The following is a 14,610-nucleotide window of genomic DNA, read 5'->3' on the forward strand; positions in this document are numbered from 1 at the left end:
TAAACTGAACTGGACCGTTCACCTAGACTATGCTGTCAAGAAAGCAACAACAGCCATCTGGGCATGCAATTTACTGTTTTGCAAAACCTAGAGACTAAAACCTCAACTAGTTCTTTGGTCATATACTACTATTGCACGGCCTAGGCTAACTTATGCCGCTCTTGTATGGTAGCCAAAGGTGAACGAGGTGACAGCGCAGGCCAAGTTAAACAAAGTTCAACGCCTGGCATGTTTGTCAGTGACTAGCGCCATGCACAATACACCAACTGCAGCCATGGAGGCAATGTTATGCTTGCTACCTTTACATCTTCATGTGAAGAAGGAAGCCGAACTCGGTGCACTAAGTTTGCAGAGGTGTCGTAACATACTTGAGGGCGATCAAATTAATCACCTTCGCGTACTAAGTTCGCGAGTTCAAACTATCGCCCCTAGTAACGACAATCTCTGACTGGATGGAGCACGGCCTAACATGGATGTTGTTTACTGTTACTGATCGTACTGTATGGAGCAATGGAGGGCCTGTTCTTCCATCCGGTACCATCTGCTTCTTAACAGATGGATCAAAAATTGGGACTTGCACAGGTTCTGGAGTCTTCGGGTCTTCGGGAAGGTTACTCAAATGACTGACACCTTCAAGATGGTATGGAAAATCGCGCAGAACTGACTCACTATGTGGCGCTAACGTATATGCAATACTTTTATACAAGCTATATTTTGCGCTGCTGACTATCTAGAAAGTTGCGGTCTTCGAGAAGGTTGCTTAAATGACTGCCACCTTTAAGATGGCACGAAAAATAGCGCAGAACTGACTCACTATGTGGTGATAGAGTATGTGTGATATGCTTAGAAAGGCTGTATCTTGCGCTGCTGACTATATAGAAAGTTGCGGCCTTCGGGAAGGTTACTCAAATGACTGACACCTTCAAGGTGGTATGAAAAATAGCGCAGAACTGTAGCACTGTAGCAAGTGGCTTTACGCGCTCCGAATAATATCGATTTTATGAGTGTTTTCGCGAGTGAATTGGTTATTAATGCTATTTATCCAAAAGTGCTAACTGATTTTAAGTGACAAACACGGAAACCCGATTGAAATCGGCAAAGATATACTGGAATCAGAGTGATTAAAGTGTTTTATTTGCATCGCTGCTATATCAACTGTGCAACGCCATCGCATTGTTTGCCGTATGTACGAAAAAAAATTGATTTAGGAGAGTGACCGTTTTTGGTTTTTCACGTTACCATGACCTGCAAGCGTTGTCAAAAAAAGGTGTCCAAGGCAGATACCGTAGTCTGTCGTGGATATTATGGCGCCACGTTCCATGCAATCTGCGTTAATGTTGATGTACCTCTTCGACAGAATCTGGAACAGTACCACAATAATCTGTTTTGGTTATGCGACGGATGCGCGATGCTGTTTTCTAACGCACACTTTCGTACGTTGTTGACTGGATTTGATGAAAAAATTTCCGCTATGCCAACAGCTGTCCAATCTGTGCAGGAGGAAATAGAAAAGCTGAACAGCAACATGAAAGTTTTGTCTGCTAAAGTAGATGGAATCCCCACTACACCTACACCATTCTCCTCGCTGAATCCTTGGCCCGCCATTCATCGATCAAGTCGCGCTATGAAATCAGCTAAACGTCTCCGTGATTCCGATGGAAATTCGATTACCATAATTGATGATCCGATCAAGGTGGGAACAAAAGTGACTAGTGCAATTTCTTCAATTCGCTTGGATCCCCGGCCCGAAGATGACCTAACATGGATCTACTTATCAGCTTTCCATCCGAACACGACAGAAAGGCAGATAGCTTCATTTGTCTCTGAGTGCCTGGAACTGCCAGCAAACGTAAAACTCAAAGTGTTCAAGCTGGTCCCTAGAGGAAAGGATTTAAATACGCTTAATTACGTCTCCTTTAAAATTGGATTAAGCGGACGATTTAAAGAAGAAGCACTATCTTGCAACTCATGGCCCGAACATATCCGGTTTCGGCAATTCGAGGACAATCGTGCAAAAAACTTACCGAGGGTGGTCAGTCTATCTCTAGCGGAATCCCCTGGAACGACAACTTCATCAGCTACGAGTTTGCCGAGCATGGAAGTAGAAGATCTACTGGTTTGCCAGGACGCACGCAACGAGGCATAATGGGAGCTCCTTCTGACCCCGTAACAACCTCGTCTTGTTCCTCAGTTAACTTTACAAACAACACTTGTTTATCTGATTGCTGCCATCTCAGTCGTCCTGGTCCTGTTCACGGTGGTTTGGAAGGAGTCTCCCAGCCTGCACTTCCAGGCAAGTATGCGTGTAATACAAAATTTTCTCTCGTCGATGAGTCCAACATTTTTAGCCTCGTTCCGTCTACAAGTCCGTTCAATAAACAATTAGTGGATCCTGATCGCAACGAGTCTCTTCTTCGTCCTACTCTACAACCGGGCCGCACCGTGGACAGCACCATGAAAGCTCCCGGCCCTCCCAACCTAGTCGAGCTAATCGCAGCCTGCGCTCATCACAGTCGTCCCGGTCCTGCGGTTGGTTGCGATGTGGGAGTCTTCCAATCCGTAGCCTCAGGCGCGTACCCTTGCAACCCAAGTAATGAACTTCCGGTACCTGATACTCCGATTTTTAGTTCGTCCAATATGCAATCGGACCTTGCGCGCGGTGATGGTGCCAATGGCGATGTGCTCATTTACTACCAAAACGCTGGAGGGATGAACTGTGACGTGAACGAGTACCTCCTGGCTGCATCTGATGGCTGCTACGATATCATTGTACTAACCGAAACCTGGCTCGACTCTCGAACTCTCTCGTGTCAGGTGTTTAGTCCCGAATATGAAGTTTTTCGATGCAACCGTGGGCCCAGAAATAGTCGGAAGTTAATGGGAGGTGGCGTGCTTGTCGCGGTTAATCAGAGACTGAAAGCAAAACTGATCGAAAATGATCAATGGAGCAGTATTGAGCAAGTTTGGGTGTGTATCGAGTTCACTAACTGCAGGTTGTTCCTGTGTGGAATTTACATCCCCCCGATCGAGTACGAGACGAAGGTCTGAATGACGTTCACTCCCGCTCGGTTATGTCAGTGATCGACTTGGCAACAGCAACCGACGAGCTCATTATTATCGGTGATTTTAACCTACCAGGACTTTTATGGCAACTATTCAGTAAAGGTTTTCTCCATCCGGATCCCGATCACTCCATTGTGCACAGTGCAGCGTTACGGCTTCTAGACTGCTACAGTTCTGCCATTTTGCGACAGATCAACCACGTGACCAACGAGAACATTCGGTGTCTGGATCTCTGCTTCACCAGCGCACAGGATGTTGCTCCAGTCGTTTCGCTCGCTCCGTCGCCACCCTCCACTAGTGCTTACCCTCAGCAATCACCACTCGAATCTAACAAAAACTATCCCCTCTGTTTCGTATGACTTTCGAAATGCAGATCACCGAAGCATTGCCGAATTCTTCGCCACTATCAACTGGTTTGATGTTCTCGACGGAAACGATGCCGACAATGCCGCCTTGACTCTTTCGCACATAATTGTGCACGCAATCGATCGTCACGTACCCAAGGTAGTACATTCGTCAAACAGCAAGCCCTGGTTGACCCGCGAGCTTCGCATGTTGAAGACTGAAAAAAGGGCTGCACTTAGGATATATTCCAAGTTTCGTACCCGCTCACTGCGTGATCAATACATAAAATTAAACACCGTATACAAAAGAACCAGTCGGACATGCTTTAGACGACACCTGCAGAGAATCCAGCGCAAACTGAAGGTGAAACCAAAAACGTTCTGGAAGTATGTTAGCGATCAGCGCAAGGAATCAGGCCTTCCATCAACTATGATCCTCAATGGACAGGTCGCTTCGGAGCCCCAGTATGTCTGCCAGCTCTTTGCCGATAAATTCGCCAGAACCTTTTCCGACGAAATCATCCCGGACGACCAAATCTCCCAAGCTGCTTGCAATGTTCCACTAGTGACTATGAATACTCTGTGTACGCTCAACATCGACTAAGAAATGATCTCTCGAGCCGCATCAACGTTAAAATCATCGACTAAATCCGGCCCAGATGGTATTCCGTCTGTGTTTTTAAAGAAGCACATTGAAGACCTGTTAATTCCTCTCCAACTCGTGTTTGGTCTATCAATAACAAGCGGAGTATTTCCGCTTGCATGGAAAACAGCCCAAATGTTCCCTGTGCATAAAAAAGGGGATCGGAAAGATGTCAACAACTACCGAGGAATTTCGTCATTGTGTGCCATTTCCAAATTATTTGAGCTTGTAGTCATGACTCCGCTGCTGTCGCACTGTAAACATTACTTGAGTGACGACCAACATGGATTCATCGCAGGCAGATCAACCACTACAAACCTCCTTTGTCTCACAACATATGTTGCCGAAAGTCTAGCGGATCGTGCTCAAACGGATGTCATTTATACTGATTTGTCTGCGGCGTCTGACAAAATCAATCATGCTATTGCGATTGCTAAATTGGAGAGACTCGGTATCAGCGGCAGTATGTTGCATTGGTTCAGTTCGTACCTCGTAGGTCGCCAACTGATTACGACTGTTGCAGGTTTTGAATCAAATGCGTTTCCGGCCTCATCTGGAATCCCACAAGGTAGTCATTTGGGACCGTTAATCTTCCTATTGTACTTCAATGATGTCGACTATGTACTCAGAGGTCCTCGTTTATCCTTCGCCGACGATTTGAAGATGTACTTGAAGATACGTTCCAAGGACGATGCAATTTGCTCTTCAACAAGAGCTTGAGACTTTTACGAATTGGTGCAATCTGAACTGCATGCTCGTCAATCCTGAGAAGTGTTCCATTATTTCTTTTGCCCGGATCAGAGAACCAGTCATTTTTAACTACAAGCTACGCGGTACAGAAATCCAACGTGTCGACCAGGTAAAGCATCTCGGCGTTATTTTAGATAGCCAGTTATCGTTTAAACGGCATATTTCTTACGTTGTGGACAAGGCATCCAGAACATTAGGATTCGTCTTCCGCATCGCTAAGAGCTTCACTGTCGTTCCAGTTGCCGAGTTATGAAAGTCGTTGCCGATTAATACATTTGGAGACACTACAGACACGAAGGAACATCGCAAGAGCTCTGTTTGCTGTCGATACGTTGCAGGGAAGAATTGATTGCCCTGCTATTCTTGGGGCGATTCTAAATCTAAACGTGCGTCCCAGGGCACTGCGGAACAACTCAATGCTGAGGGTACCTTTTCAACGCACCAACTACGGACGAAACAGCTCATTGACTGGTATACAGCGAGTTTTCAATCGGGTTGCATTCGCTTTTGATTTTAATTTGTCACGTGAAACGGTCCGTCGTAATTTCTCTATGTTTTTTTCAACAAATGACGACTAAGAAAATTGTTAGTGATTGTAATTGTAATTTCTTGACTGTGATTATTATTAGATTAGGCTACTTATCCACCATTGGGACTATAGTCTGTTGATGTCGACTTAATAAATAAATAAATAAATTGTGCAAATTGATCTAAATTACATATACACTAGCGCCACGTAGTGAGTCAGTTCTGCACTATTTTCCAAACCATCTTGAAGGTGGCAGTCATTTGAGCAACCTTCCCGAAGACCACAACTTTCTAAATAGTCAGCAGCGCAAGATACAGCCTGTCTAGCATATTACATATACACCAGCGCCACGTAGTGAGATAGTTCTGCACTATTTTCCATGCCATATTAAAGGTGGCAGTCATTTGAGCAACCTTCCCGAAAACCGCAACATTCTAGATAGTCAGCAGCGTAAGATACGCCCATAAAAAAATATTACATATACGCTAGCGCCACGTAGTGAAGCAATTCCGAAATACTACAATACAACGAAAAGCCCTCGATCTGCTGAACTTTTCCGAAGGCACCAACGTTCTATACGGTCAAGATCAAGAGTTATTCCATGTTGGAACCAATTAAGTCAATTCCCATATGCTACGTAGACTCCAATAACCTTTACGTCCCCGACATCAAAAATGAAGGTACCTTCAGTTACACTTTTGGCTCTATCTCATCTGAATTTCAATCGATTTTTATGCAACTAGTCTTAAAAGAACCATTTTAGATTGGCCTTTAACGAAAAAAAAGGCTGGTAAATTATGGTTCCATTTTCCCGAAGATATTCCAGATCGCGGTGGGATTTTTTTTGACGTCATAAGTTGTAGTTGAAATAAAACTAGAAATCTGCTTAATTAACTGCGCAAAAGTTATCATTTTTAATTATAGTCACTAATAATTACCTTTACACTATCCTGTAGAGCGCTGGCTTATGTCCCACTCTTCGGAACATCCGTTGTCGGTTCTACCGGAACTCAAAAGTGGCCATTTGGAATTCTCTTCTAAAATATGACAAATAGGGTATCAAATGACAGGATTTTTCGACACGAGCTCTTTAGTGGACATTTGGATGTATTCTGAGACGAGTGTAGTGTTAAAAGTGTAGCTGAAAGTACCTTCATTTTTGATTTCGGGGACGTAAAGGTTAACACGGTTTCGATTAACGGGGTCCCTATTAACGTCCTTATTGGGGGGATTACTGTATACTAGAGAGCCTTAGAGAGTCGCCATCTTAAACCGAAAATTCCAATCGAACAGAATCAGTTGTCAAAAGTAAGTCCAATCGAACAGGAGACTTGTCAAAACACCGATTAGAGAGCCTTAAAAAGAGTAACGACTAGAGAGCCTGTTAAAGATAGAGAGACGTCATCTCCAAACAAGAACATTTTTTGAGTAGATCTTTCTAAATTTTTAACAGCTTTTTATGAATTATTAAAAGTGAAAGCTTCAGAGGAAGGTTCCTTGAGGATGTTATTATTTTATGTAGCATCGAGAAACTCGAAATCTTCAATTTAAATTGCTGGTTCTCAAAAGAATTAGCAATAACAGACAACAGCAGCATAACTATTTACGGTACGACCATTAACTGTGGTAAAATTATCATGAAAAGGAATTACATATCCAGATTTTATAAAAGTTATTTATTCCAAATGTCTGTTGATTACAGAAAAATCTGTGCGTGCGGCAACACTGACATACGCAGCTGCATTGTTGCTAGATTATTTGTTTCAGATGGCGACTCTCTAAGGCTCTCTATACTGTATACATAGTAGAATTAAATTTGATAAGTTTTCTTTTAATTTAATTTGTAGCTGGAGGGGTCAGTCCTGGCGTAGTGGTTAGCATTCACGCCTCTCACGCCGAGGACCCGGGTTCAAATCCCAACCCCGCAGAAGTCACGAATGATCCAAGCCGGTTAAAGTGACTATAATCTTACAAACAAACAAACAATTTGTAGGTTTCGTATTCTACTAAGACGCTCCAAAAACTTCAGTCTAAAAATATCAGAAGGGTTGTGTAAGAGACACGTCCGTATATATAGGTGACGCAGGAATACGTTAGTCTCTTTGTAGTGATAGTAGTATGTATCCATGCTTGTAATCATTCGATTCTTCATGTATACATGCTGTATGCAGCATATATACATGCTACATGCGTTGTATGTAACATTTATCAAAGTAGTAATATTGCATACGTTCAATCCTCAAAAGATTTCAGAATTATTTCTATGTGCATTTGGAAACAATCTATAACAAAATCAAGAACACAAACTATTGCTTTTCTGCTAGCTTACACAAATTAAAGACTGTTTTATTACCCATGGTTCCCCACGTTGAAGGGATTTTACCAATTCAATCCTATTTTATCAACAGCACATCTTTTCAATACACTTCTAATGAAACGGCAAACATGCGTATTCATACATAATCATATTATACAGCACTCGTTCGCTAATTGCACGAATGAGGCGATGCGATTAGCGAATTTCGTTTTTTAATTGCACGATGATTGCCAATATTTATTGTAAAACGTGATGCGTTATCACTGTAAAAAACTCTTCATATGCATTCACACGTACGCTAAATTTTGGGAAAAACATTTAATTTTTTACAAACGAACTAAAAGCTTAATGAATATTTGTTCAATTAGTCAAAGTTTAGCAAAATTCGCATGAATTTGTTTGTAATGTATCCACAGAGAACAGATATTCATCTTAATCTCGCGGGCTGTGTAAAACCCAAAGCCGCCATATTGAATGTATGTGGTAATGCTCCCGCTACGTGTCGCTCGTGTCGCTGATGGAACGGGTTTTGATTGCTTTGATTGGCTTTGATTGCTCACCAAAACATTAAATCTAACTGCGTTGCTACAGTAACTACAATCTAAATTTAACAAAATAAACAAACACTATCAGCATTCTTTTGAACTGTTTATTTGGCAAAACTAATTCTAAAAAAATGGTTCTCATAGTGGTCTCATGGTTCTTGCAGATCTTGCATGTGGACACGCATGTGGTTTTGAAATTTGTGTCCTTTCATCAGCAATATGGTGTTCGAACCACGCACGTCTAATGCTACCACAACCTTCAGTTATCTTCGATTAAGATCACTTCCGTCTAATACAGACCGCCCGTTCGTACCGCCCGGTAATGTATTTAATACTAGCACTAAGACTGTCCACGACCGTCAATTGTAACTTAACGCCGAATCTGCGTTGAACTCAACGACAGGTGTTTCTAACTTCACCGTCTGATGCTGTTTTTCACGGAATCGGAAAGTTCGGTTTTGGCTCCAGCAGCCAGCTTTCATTAGAACACGCGTGGTAAAAATAACGCAAATGTTTCGATCTGTAATAGCAAAACCAAATGCTTTTTATTGAGTACTAGCTGACCCGACAAACTTCGTATTGCCACAAATTAACCTGTGTTGTACATAAATCATGAATCTCGGATGATCTTTGTCACTATCTCGAGTTTTGCAAGCCCCCCAGTGGGCGGCGCTTCCGACAGCGGGTCACCGGCAACACTCGCGACCGGCTCGTCCTGAATGATCTAGTGTTACTATAGATAGTTTTTGTGGTCTTGTTATTGATTAATGTTTTATGGAAGAGTCTCGAATTTCTCGTGTTGGATTAGTTTTTGAGTTTCGCAAAAATTTCTGTTTTATTTGTATGAGAGTCCATATCCCCCTACTACAGGGGTGAGAGGTCTCTAACTATCATAAAATAAATTCAAGACTCAAAAATCTCCTACATGCTAAATTTGGTTCCATTTGCTTGATTAGTACTCAAATTATAAGAAAATTTGTATTTCATTTGTATGGGAGCCCACCCTCTTAAAAGGGAAAGGGGTCGTAATACACCACAGAAAAAAAATTCTGCCATCTAAAACTCTCACATGCCAAATTTGGTTCCATTTGCTTGATTAGTTCTAAAGTTATGAGCAAATTTGTATTTCGTTTGAATGGGAGCCCCCCCCCCCTCCTAACAAGGTAAGAAGTCCTAATTCATAATGGGAAAAATGGTTGCCTCCAGAAACACCCACATGCCAACTATGGTTTCATTTGCTTGATTAGTTCTCGAATTATGAGGAAATTTGTATTTCATTTGTGTAGAAGCCCCCCCTCTTGAGGTGTGGAAGAATCCCAGTTCACCGTAGAAAATATTTTTGCCTCCAAAAACCTCCACATGCCGAATTTGGTTCTATTTGCTTGATTAGTTCTCGAGTTATGGGGAAATTTGTATTTCATTTGTATTGGAGCCCCCCTCCTAATGTGGGAAGAGGTCCTAATTCATCACAGAAAAAATTCTTGCCTCCAAAAGCACCTACACGCCAAATTTGGTTCCATTTGCTGGATTAGTTCTCGAGTTATGAGGAAATTTGTATTTCGTTTGTATAGGACCCCCCCTCTTAAAGTGGGGAGGGGTCCCAATTCATCATTGAAAAAAAAAATTGTCTCCAAAAACACACATATGCCAAATTTGGTTCAATTCGCTTGATTAGTTCTCGAGTTATGAGGAAATTTGTATTTCATTTGTACAGGAGCCCCTCCTCTTAAAGTGGGGAGGGGTCCTAATTCACCATAGAAAATTTTCTTGCCCTCGAAAACCTTCACATGCCAAATTTGGTTGCATTTGCTTGATTAGTTCTCGAGTTATGAGGAAATTTGTATGGAAGCCCCCCCTCTTAAAGGGGAGAGGAGTTACAATTCCCCTTATAAAGAGGGAGGGGTCTCAATTTACCATAGAATAAATTCTTGTCACCGAAAACACCCACATGCCAAATTTGGTTCTATTTGCTTGATTAGTTCTCGAGTTATGAGGAAATTTGTATTTCATTTGTATAGGAGCCCCCCCTCCTAAAGTGGGGAGAGGTTCTTATTCATCATAGAAAAAATTCTTGCCTCCAAAAACACCTACATGCCAAATTTGGTTCCATTTGCTGGATTAGCTCTCGAGTTATAAGGAAATTTGTATTTCGTTTGTATAGGAGCCCCCCCTCTTAGTGGGGGGAGGGGTCTCTAACCATCACTAAAACCTTTCCTGGCCCCAAAAACCTCTACATGCAAATTTTCACGCCGATTGGTTCAGTAGTTTTTGATTCTATAAGGAACACAGGACAGACAGACAGACAGACAGACAGACAGAAATCCTTCTTTATAGGTATAGATACAAAATATCTCTTTTCACCTACTTTACACCAAATGCTTTTAATCACATCCAAATCGTTCAAAAATTCATCCTTATTGATATTCAATAGTCGTTGCTACAGTGACTGACATTGGAGTTGCCAGTTATTCAAATATGTAGAATGTAGCAAGACAATATATTGAATATGGCAACATTGTAGCGGCGCAACTGGTGCACCTTGAGACAGATGTCGCTAGTGTTATATTCAAAATTTTATACACCATTTGCATGAAATTTTGTATGAACATATATGTCTGTTCTCTGTGATGTATCTACGTGATGCAGAGATAGAGAGTTTGCATTCGGCAACGCTGCATTTTTGTTTATAGCAACCACCTGGGAAACCACGTGTAGTTTAACAGATAACAGATTTTTAGTTGCACGATTGTGCAACTAGCGGACGTGCAATTAAAAGACGGTGCTGTAGAAAATGTGACAAGCAGAATCTATACCTATAAAGAAGGATTTCTGTCTGTCTGTCTGTCTGTCTGTCTGTCTGTCTGTCTGTCTGTCTGTCTGTCTGTCTGTCTGTCTGTCTGTCTGTCTGTCTGTCTGTCTGTCTGTCTGTCTGTCTGTCTGTCTGTCTGTCTGTCTGTCTGTCTGTCTGTCTGTCTGTCTGTCTGTCTGTCTGTCTGTCTGTCTGTCTGTCTGTCTGTCTGTCTGTCTGTCTGTCTGTCTGTCTGTCTGTCTGTCTGTCTGTCTGTCTGTCTGTCTGTCTGTCTGTCTGTCTGTCTGTCTGTCTGTCTGTCTGTCTGTCTGTCTGTCTGTCTGTCTGTCTGTCTGTCTGTCTGTCTGTCTGTCTGTCTGTCTGTCTGTCTGTCTGTCTGTCTGTCTGTCTGTCTGTCTGTCTGTCTGTCTGTCTGTCTGTCTGTCTGTCTGTCTGTCTGTCTGTCTGTCTGTCTGTCTGTCTGTCTGTCTGTCTGTCTGTCTGTCTGTCTGTCTGTCTGTCTGTCTGTCTGTCTGTCTGTCTGTCTGTCTGTCTGTCTGTCTGTCTGTCTGTCTGTCTGTCTGTCTGTCTGTCTGTCTGTCTGTCTGTCTGTCTGTCTGTCTGTCTGTCTGTCTGTCTGTCTGTCTGTCTGTCTGTCTGTCTGTCTGTCTGTCTGTCTGTCTGTCTGTCTGTCTGTCTGTCTGTCTGTCTGTCTGTCTGTCTGTCTGTCTGTCTGTCTGTCTGTCTGTCTGTCTGTCTGTCTGTCTGTCTGTCTGTCTGTCTGTCTGTCTGTCTGTCTGTCTGTCTGTCTGTCTGTCTGTCTGTCTGTCTGTCTGTCTGTCTGTCTGTCTGTCTGTCTGTCTGTCTGTCTGTCTGTCTGTCTGTCTGTCTGTCTGTCTGTCTGTCTGTCTGTCTGTCTGTCTGTCTGTCTGTCTGTCTGTCTGTCTGTCTGTCTGTCTGTCTGTCTGTCTGTCTGTCTGTCTGTCTGTCTGTCTGTCTGTCTGTCTGTCTGTCTGTCTGTCTGTCTGTCTGTCTGTCTGTCTGTCTGTCTGTCTGTCTGTCTGTCTGTCTGTCTGTCTGTCTGTCTGTCTGTCTGTCTGTCTGTCTGTCTGTCTGTCTGTCTGTCTGTCTGTCTGTCTGTCTGTCTGTCTGTCTGTCTGTCTGTCTGTCTGTCTGTCTGTCTGTCTGTCTGTCTGTCTGTCTGTCTGTCTGTCTGTCTGTCTGTCTGTCTGTCTGTCTGTCTGTCTGTCTGTCTGTCTGTCTGTCTGTCTGTCTGTCTGTCTGTCTGTCTGTCTGTCTGTCTGTCTGTCTGTCTGTCTGTCTGTCTGTCTGTCTGTCTGTCTGTCTGTCTGTCTGTCTGTCTGTCTGTCTGTCTGTCTGTCTGTCTGTCTGTCTGTCTGTCTGTCTGTCTGTCTGTCTGTCTGTCTGTCTGTCTGTCTGTCTGTCTGTCTGTCTGTCTGTCTGTCTGTCTGTCTGTCTGTCTGTCTGTCTGTCTGTCTGTCTGTCTGTCTGTCTGTCTGTCTGTCTGTCTGTCTGTCTGTCTGTCTGTCTGTCTGTCTGTCTGTCTGTCTGTCTGTCTGTCTGTCTGTCTGTCTGTCTGTCTGTCTGTCTGTCTGTCTGTCTGTCTGTCTGTCTGTCTGTCTGTCTGTCTGTCTGTCTGTCTGTCTGTCTGTCTGTCTGTCTGTCTGTCTGTCTGTCTGTCTGTCTGTCTGTCTGTCTGTCTGTCTGTCTGTCTGTCTGTCTGTCTGTCTGTCTGTCTGTCTGTCTGTCTGTCTGTCTGTCTGTCTGTCTGTCTGTCTGTCTGTCTGTCTGTCTGTCTGTCTGTCTGTCTGTCTGTCTGTCTGTCTGTCTGTCTGTCTGTCTGTCTGTCTGTCTGTCTGTCTGTCTGTCTGTCTGTCTGTCTGTCTGTCTGTCTGTCTGTCTGTCTGTCTGTCTGTCTGTCTGTCTGTCTGTCTGTCTGTCTGTCTGTCTGTCTGTCTGTCTGTCTGTCTGTCTGTCTGTCTGTCTGTCTGTCTGTCTGTCTGTCTGTCTGTCTGTCTGTCTGTCTGTCTGTCTGTCTGTCTGTCTGTCTGTCTGTCTGTCTGTCTGTCTGTCTGTCTGTCTGTCTGTCTGTCTGTCTGTCTGTCTGTCTGTCTGTCTGTCTGTCTGTCTGTCTGTCTGTCTGTCTGTCTGTCTGTCTGTCTGTCTGTCTGTCTGTCTGTCTGTCTGTCTGTCTGTCTGTCTGTCTGTCTGTCTGTCTGTCTGTCTGTCTGTCTGTCTGTCTGTCTGTCTGTCTGTCTGTCTGTCTGTCTGTCTGTCTGTCTGTCTGTCTGTCTGTCTGTCTGTCTGTCTGTCTGTCTGTCTGTCTGTCTGTCTGTCTGTCTGTCTGTCTGTCTGTCTGTCTGTCTGTCTGTCTGTCTGTCTGTCTGTCTGTCTGTCTGTCTGTCTGTCTGTCTGTCTGTCTGTCTGTCTGTCTGTCTGTCTGTCTGTCTGTCTGTCTGTCTGTCTGTCTGTCCGTATGTTCCTTATAGGATCAAAAACTACTGAACCAATCGGCATGAAAATATGCATGTAGAGGTTTTTTGGGGCCAGGAAAGGTTTTAGTGATGGTTAGAAACCCCTCCCCCCACTAAGAGGGGGGGCTCCCATACAAATGAAACACAAATTTCTTCATAACTCGACAACTAATCAAGCAAATAGAACAAAATTTGGCATGTGGGTGTTTTCGGTGACTAGAATTTATTCTATGGTAAATTGAGACCCCTCCCCTCTTTATAAGGGGAATTATAACTCCTCTCCTCTTTAAATGGGGGGGGCTTCCATACAAATTTCCTCATAACTCGAGAACTAATCAAGCAAATGGAACCAAATTTGGCATGTGAAGGTTTTCAAGGGCAAGAATATTTTCTATAGTAAATTAGGACCCCTCCCCACTTTAAGAGGGGGGGCTCCTGTACCAAAGAAACACAATTTTCCTCATAACTCGAGAAGTAATTAAGCAAATGGAACCAAATTTGGCATGCGGGTGTTTTTGGAGACAAAAATTTTTTCTATGATGAATTGGGACCCCTCCCCGTTTTAGGAAGGAGGGATCCTATACACATGAAATACAAATTTCCTCATAACTGAAGAACTAATCAAGCAAATGGAACAAAATTTGGCATGTGAAAGTTTTCGAGGGCAGGAATATTTTCTATGGTAAATAAGGACCCCTCCCCACTTTAAGAGGGGGGCTCCTATACAAACGAAATACAAATTTCCTCATAACTCGAGAACTAATAAAGCAAATGGAACAAAATTTGGCACGTGGGTGTTTTTGGAGACAAATTTTTTTTCTATGATGAATTGGGACCCCTACCCACGTTAGGAGGGGGGGCTCCTATACAATTGAAATGCAAATTTCCTCATAACTCGAGTCAAGAAAATAGAACCAAATTTGGCATGTGGAGGTTTCTGGAGGCAAAAATATTTTCCATGGTGAATTAGGACCCCTCCCAACTTTAAGAGGGGGTGCTTCTACACAAATGAAATACAAATTTCCTCATAATTCGAGAACTAATCAAGCAAATGGAACCATATTTGGCATGTGGGTGTTTTTGTAGGCAACCATTTTTTCTATGATGAATTAGGACCCCTTACCTTTTTAAGAGGG

General features: G+C 43.1%; 1 protein-coding gene across 1 annotated transcript; it reads left to right on the top strand.

Moving 5' to 3' along the window:
* The first annotated feature begins 1,240 nt into the window (after positions 1-1,240).
* On the top strand, positions 1,241-2,146 carry LOC128740157 (uncharacterized). The gene has a single exon (XM_053835682.1). The coding sequence runs from the start codon at positions 1,241-1,243 to the stop codon at positions 2,144-2,146; it is 906 nt and encodes a 301-aa protein (XP_053691657.1).
* The last annotated feature ends 12,464 nt before the right edge of the window (positions 2,147-14,610 follow it).

Source organism: Sabethes cyaneus, chromosome 3 (genome assembly GCF_943734655.1).
Source record: "Sabethes cyaneus chromosome 3, idSabCyanKW18_F2, whole genome shotgun sequence".
NCBI lineage: Eukaryota > Metazoa > Arthropoda > Insecta > Diptera > Culicidae > Sabethes > Sabethes cyaneus.